At 43.4% G+C, this 7,355-nt stretch overlaps 1 protein-coding gene across 1 annotated transcript in view; it reads right to left on the bottom strand.

The window, feature by feature from the left end:
- LOC115236216 overlaps positions 1 to 5,779 on the bottom strand; it is a 20,247-nt gene extending 14,468 nt beyond the window's left edge. Inside the window, exon 1 of the mRNA XM_029808519.1 lies at positions 4,522 to 5,779. Within this exon, the coding sequence (XP_029664379.1) occupies positions 4,522 to 5,564 (1,043 nt within the window). The 5' untranslated portion in view covers positions 5,565 to 5,779. The remainder of the gene's footprint in view (positions 1 to 4,521) is intronic.
- Between the last annotated feature and the right edge of the window lie 1,576 nt (positions 5,780 to 7,355).

Genomic DNA, 7,355 nt, shown 5'->3' with positions numbered 1-7,355 from the left:
CTCTTTTCTGCAAAAAGTCATCCACTGTTCTTAAGCAGTCTACAGTTACACCGACATTGTGCCCCGGAAAAAAGAGGTCACGCTTCGGGAGATCCCCGAAAGCGATCGCATCAACGCGTTTCTTTAACGAGGGTAATTTCGGAGAATCGCGACATCGCGATCTATCTGCGTCTCGCTCCGATTCTCTCCTACTCGTGTTCTCGATCCGTGCGTGTACACGCTTACACGCGCGTAATGCGAATTTTTGCGCCTCTCTCCGTGAGAAGAAACTCGCACGGTAAGACGCTGATATATCGTGTCGGAAAGGGGGAAGGCAGGGGGAAGGAAAAGGGGGAGGGGCAGCACCACGGATACCCCAGTACTGGATACGAAATCCACCCGTATATATATGTATGTATTGTACATATATTTGCGCGCAAGTGTACGGTGTACGCATGGATGACTGGGAACCCCATTCCATCCCGATGCGGACGATCTTGATCGCGAATGTCGACGACGATCGTGAGATCGAGGCGGGAGGAGAAACGGAGAACACCCGTGAACGCGGGGCCGATATCCGCGTATAAATCGCTTCCTTCGATTCCGCGGGAAGAATCCATCCCTCCTTTCTAAACGGGAGACTCGGTGTCCCCTATATTAGATCCTATTACGCGAGTCTCATCGCTTCCTGTGCAATTACCGGATCGTCTTTACATATATCGTGCAAGGTTCGCAGGCTGTTCAAGTTCGGAATTTCTTGCATATTTAATCGTTTCTTTTCCGGAATGTTTAACTAGCACTCGAGACGTATGCTATTTAGATATACTTGAATATATTAAATTCTTTTTTTCCTAAACTTGTGTGTGAATTTTTAAATCGTTATTAATTACATATATAAAAAAAAAAAAAAATTTGAAAGGTCTTTGAAATCGGCGTGAAAATTAATCTGGAAGAATCTCGACCGTTCACACATTTCGAATAAAATAATGTTTTCAAATTCAAATTTATACTACATTTTAATAAATCATCAAAGATTTCAACATGACGATAAATTACACGATTTCATAAGCGCTTCAGTTTTTTTTAAAGAGAAGCACACAAGTGAAAAACATACATATGCATCGTCGCGCGTGCTAACTGTTAAGTGGCATTGTTAAGCGCCTTGATGAGCACAGGATTGTAAATTCCCAGCATATATTTTCACATAATAGGAATCTTTCGCACGAAAGCTATTTCAAACAAACATCTCGCTACCGTTCGTTTGTCCCGTGTCCGTATCGACCGCTGCGATAATTATGCTAGGATTTACAGTTGCAACTGGATCCGAAAAGAAAATTCACCGTGGATAACGGTCGAGATGAAAAATTCTCACCTAGCTTCCGCGCGCGCGAAATACGCTTCGTTAATTAAATTGTCGTATAGTTTTCACCATTCATCCTTACCAATTAGTGCCTCCCATTCGTGATCAATCGCGTAGATCATTTCTGGGAAAGAGAATGAGCGCGCGCGTGAATCGTCGGAAACATTGACCCGACATTCGCCGTCAGACCGAAATATCCGCGGGTCCGGTTGATATTTATAAGCGCGGTAAGGCTTATTAATTAAGCGCGAAAGTCAGCGACCGGCGCAGCTGTTAATGACCACGTGGAAAATCGCGCGTGACGCACTTCGCCGCATTCACAGAACCAGTGCTGAACGAGTCGAAGAACGTCGTTTTCCAACGGGAATCTTGCTCCCGGAAAGTGATTCTCGAGTCGCGGTCAGTTGTGATAAGCAAATGTTTTAGTGATAACGGTGACACAGTTTCCGAATCTAAATTTACTATATTTTGTGCGGAGAATCTTTATCACCAAATTTTCAATGACTGCTCATTTTTACAATTAAATATTTTTATTTGTATCGATCAATTCAATGGCCCGTTGAAAGATATCATTAACTGACAGAATTAGTAATTATAAATGATAAATTTTCCTTAGAATACTTTTAAAACCAATGTGTTTTATAAAGGCTTAAGGCACATACATAAATAGATGCATAATGAGATGATCGGAAAATAAACACGATAATCTGTAATTATATATTCTTTGAAGATACATCCCATAGGTAGAACTTTTCAGAGATTTAAGTTCTTCTTTAAGTTAGCCCCGAGGAATAGATACGTTAAACTCACGCCAGTCTAGTTTTTCGCGGAATCGGCGACGAGTCGTTTCCCTCCCGTGGGAGACGATTATCTCCTCAAGTGAACCATGCGCGTTCATATACATACTTTCACGTGCGTACGTATATATAATCGCGTCTTCCCGCGAGGCTCGTCGTTGCAGGAAGAGGCGCGTATATAATCTGTCGCGAAACGGTTAAATCCGTGCAGCGATTCCACGAGCGTAACATCCCGATGCGCGCTCGCGCGAGCGTAGAATGACACGACGCAAAACATCTGTGTACGCACGCACGCACGCACGTGCACGCGAGCGTGTCGCTGACGGGCCGGGCGGGCTCTTCTTCGCTGTTGCCTTTATACGGTCCGTCGCGGACCGCGTGATCGAGTGATGATGCGGAGCGAAGCCGTTCTCCGGTGCCCCTTCCGGTCTCCGGAAGACCTTGCGCGAAAATATCGAAGCTACACGACTCTCTACTGCTAATCTCCAATTTCCGTAAACGATATAACGGACGATATCACGCACGGATTCGCGGAAGACGAAAATGTAATAATATATGCTCTCTCTCTCTCTCTATATATGTATATATCAGGTCTACCGAGGCTGTTCAAGTTCGGAATTTCTTGCATATTTAATCGTTTCTTTTCCGGAATGTTTAACTAGCACTCGAGACGTATGCTATTTAGATATACTTGAATATATTAAATTCTTTTTTTCCTAAACTTGTGTGTGAATTTTTAAATCGTTGACTATTAAGATTGTTAGATGTTCGAATCTGTGGATTTTTTTTTCCTAGAGTTCTTTCTATTTTAAATTCTTAAATGTGTATTTCTTTGCTTAGTATAGTATATTATTTCGATTTGTATAGAACCTTCGAATCTTTAAGTCCTAGCATTTTTCCGTTATTAAAAAAATATTCGCATCTTTAAAATATTGAATCTCTAAAAATCTGGAATTCTTAAAAATATACGATTGTATAAGTTTAAAACGTTATATGAAAGTGTTTCAAATGAAGTGCAGTACTTTAGAATTCCAAAATGTAATATATTCATGATCGCTTATATATTAAGAATGTTAACAAGAAAGTACTAATAAAATTTTTCATAATCCAGCGCGATACAGTCGACGCTAAAAAAAAAGAAAAAGATGCAATTGCGCCGCATTCTCCGTACAAAATTCCCTGTTTGCATAATTTCGCTCGAATATCGAAAATAATGTTGAAGCAATAGCGGCGGCATAACAGCAACAGCAATAATGTTTGTCGGTTTCTTCATTTTTTCTTTTTTTCGCGCGCTGCTTATTAGCTAATTGTAAGATATTAGCTAAGATATCGGCGCTAATTCACATTGCGTCGAATCAAGATTACGAATCGTTTATTATATGTTTTAAGGAGGATTACGAGGGGTCCGATGTCCGTTCTTTTACCGGACGTATAAAGGAATCCGCGATCAAAATTTTCCGCGATGCGATACGTTTCAATAGGATATCGATAAAAACTTCAAAGGACACGACACGTTAAGACTATATAATACACACTGGTGACAAAATATATAAATTCTTTTATACATTTTTATATACAAAGATGTTAATATAATAATCATTTATTACGATAAAAATACACGGAGCGATTAATTTCACGATCTTTATTTTCTTAAGAGAATGTTTTTTTATTATCTTTTTTTTTAACAAAATTTTTTGGAGGTTTATTTGATTCTGTAAGGCTTATTATAAAATGTGAAATTTTGCAATTTTAATATTGTTAATTTTCATATTATTATTATTATATTATTGTATGTAAATAATTAATCAACGATTAAAATTCATAAAAAACGAGCAAAATATTCATAAAATAAATGAATAAACCTTGATCTTGTTATCCGAACTGTGTGGTGCTGAGTGTGAATCGGTCTTTAAACGGTTTCGTAACGTCGGGTCCAAAGGTCACAAAACAACGACGGGGATGTTACTGCGCGCCGATCGTTCCGAATCGGCTGGTCGCGGGAAGAACATCGCCTTTTTACCGCGTTAATTAATTGCGAATTTCGGTTTGCCCGCATCGAGTCGCGCGGGATGGCCGGCCCTCCCATTAGAGCTTAAAAATAATTGAACTGGATTCCAGCGTGTCAAACGCGCACAGGCGCACCGCGCATCGGTCCTTTTCATTTCGTTCATTAGTCATTGACCGTTAGTTTCGCCGATTAATAAGTCCGTAAGCGGCCTCGGAATCTTTTTGCCCTATTAAGATCCAAAGTATTTTTATTGAGCAACATCAAGATATCAGATCTTAATTGTAATAATAGTAATGATAATAATAGAGCTAGCTTAGATTTTAGTGATCTTTCCGAATGTCAAAGAAAAGTGATAATTACGAGTCATAGCGACTTACCGGTGTCCCTGGTACGAAGTCTTGACGAGTTTCACCGCAAAAAGGAACTGTATGGCGCAAACCAATAGGCAACATAAGTTGAGCGATAGGGCGAGAGCGCACAACGCCAGGGTGACCTCATAAACAATGACAAACTCCTCCGGACTAATGAGACTGTTGGACGTGACCGTAAGCGGCGAGATTTTCAACAGGAAGATAACCGAGAGCAGGGCCAGAAGTAGAGACACTAGACACAATAGTCCGAGGCTCGTCAGCATCTCCTTCACGCCTGCTTCGTCGTTCCGATGGAGATTCCTGGACAGGGACGAGGACCAGGAGGCATTGAGGGGTATCACCGTCGGTCCGCCAGCTACCTGACCGGCCACGACAGGAAGCGCAGGTGCGGCAGGTGCGGGTGACGGCGTGGTCTGGCTCGGCAACCGCGACAGCCTGGAGATGTCGAGACCGCCGTTCGCCTTCGGCCGATCTTGATGTAAGGCGCTCGTTTGCGAGATGACGGTATGGCCCAGCTGACTCGCGACCGAAATGTTGTTATGGTTGTTATTATTATTGTTGGCGCCATTATTGTTACCATTAGCGCCGGCTACCGGACTGACGCTGTTGACCGAGTGCTTGGAGGTCGACAGCGTCGACACATTGAGTGCGTGCGAGTGGTTCAAGCGTTGCGACAGATTGTTGACGCTCAGCTGGGAATGATTCAACGGATGCCGGTGCGTCGATGATGGCGTCGTCGCCGATTGATGCGCGTTCGACACCGTCGATCTCTGCACCACGGAGTCGTACACATCGATTCCGCCGTTGTTACCGCGATGTCCGGCGACACCGCCGCGCGTCGTCCCGGTACCTCCGGTGTAATGATGATGGTGGTGATGCTGTTGCGACTGCGGCTGCTGCTGTTGCGGCTGCTGCTCCTGGTGCAGCGAATTATTGTGCAAATGGTGATGATGGTGCCCGCCGTGCAACGAGCCCGAGCTCGTTTGATAATCATTGTGATGCCTGGAGCCCGTTGACGACGGCTGCCCCGTCAAGATGTGCTTCAGCATTACTCGACACTCGCTGGTGTCACGCGGGATGAGGCTTCTTCTCTTTTCTTCCCAATGCCGATGATCCTCACATGACGGCTACGTGACGGAAGAAACTACTGAATTACACCGAGTCATAGTACATTAATTATTAACTTTGATCTTCCTCAGATTAGATTCGTCATATCGTTTCCAAGTCACACTAACACGTAATACGTCAACTTTATTCTTTTCAATATTGACGGTAATAAATATTTGTATTTTGTTTTATTCCAAAAACGGACAGAACTTTCCGGTAGACCTAATATATGAAACCTGCGGTATTTTCAGTATCTAGACAGGATATATTTAAATATATATATATATATATATTTAAAAAATGATTTATCAATTTTTCACAGGCACCTTTTTTCGGATTTTATTCGCAATTTTACGAGTTTGAGTGGCGCGCGCGATTTGATAATAATTTGATTTAATTTGATTTGATTTAAAATGATTTACGTTTTTACTCTTTCTCTATTTTTCAAGAGAACCTCGAGCGATCATGGCGGATCGTCGACCGGTTACATCCGCATAGCTCCGCGGCATCGGCATCTCCGCGGTCGCGAGAACGGTTACACCAGATGATGGATCACGCGCTGATCATACGCGGTCCACGGAGCCGCGATATCCCCGCCCCCGTCGTCCTTCCCGATCCGCGGTCCTTTTTCCCTCCTCTCGCGCCGACAGGTGTTCGTATATATAATCCGTGTCGCGGTTGGCGAATAAAAAGAAAAAGAAAAAAAAAAGAAAATAAAAAGATTCCCCGATGGCGTCCCGACAATATGACCGCGAGAAATTCCCGTCTCTCCTCGGGCACGCAGGCGGCCCGATACCGGGAAGAAGGGACTTAATGACGGAGGGCCCGGGGCTCATTTCCGAACGAAATTGAGGGTGCCCTCGCCGCGTCGCGACTTTATACCGGAGCGACAACCGTTACCGAGAGAGGCCTCCCGTCCTCCGCCTCCACCTGTCGCACCTGTTCGCTCGCATCTCGCTCGCGTCTCGTCCACGCGGCCATTGTCGGGTTTTACGACACGTCGTTCGAGAGACAGCGTGACCGATCGCTCTCGTCACTTGCCGCGATACGCGCCGATCATCTTGTTCCGTTCACGGCCGAGAATATTGCCGACATAATGTACGGCTGACGACGACGACGACAACGGGAGATCAACTATACGGTTGATCGATTGGTTCTTCTAAACGAGAAATATCTGTCATGCTCTGACAAAGTACCATCAAAGTGGCGACAATTCTTTTCCCTTTTACGGATATCACCCGAGTGTAAATAAATGAAATGAGATCGATTTATAAGAAACGTTGAAAAGATCTCACGAATCGTCACAAATATTTATATAAATACGACAGATTCGTTAAGTAAAATGGTCGAGAATCTCTCCAACTTCTCTCGCGATTGAGCTCCCTTCACATCCGAGAGATTGTAGCGGAGCGCATTAATTAACTCGAGTGTACCGAAGTTATACGCTACTTTGATGATGCTGACGGTGCGAATAATCGCTCCTCGAGGTTCTGTGTTTTGTCAAGGTATTGTGGATATAAATATCTCGTCAAGTGTTTGAACGCGAGAGAACTTGAAATGTACGCGTCTACCGGTATTTCGGAGAAGATAGTCCTGAGAAAAGAATGCAAGTCCAAAAGCTCATATTTTTTTTCGTCGAAAGTCTACAGGGACGTCGTCCAGAATACATATCAGTATACGAAGTTTAACACGTGAAAATTATTAAAGCAGGGAACACATATTTCTTATTCTTA

The sequence above is a fragment of the Formica exsecta genome, unplaced genomic scaffold (genome assembly GCF_003651465.1).
Source record: "Formica exsecta isolate Colony F162 unplaced genomic scaffold, ASM365146v1 scaffold247, whole genome shotgun sequence".
Classification (NCBI taxonomy): Eukaryota; Metazoa; Arthropoda; class Insecta; order Hymenoptera; family Formicidae; genus Formica; species Formica exsecta.
Note: the sequence above shows the minus strand (reverse complement) of the source record. Positions and strands in the feature narration are given on the sequence as shown.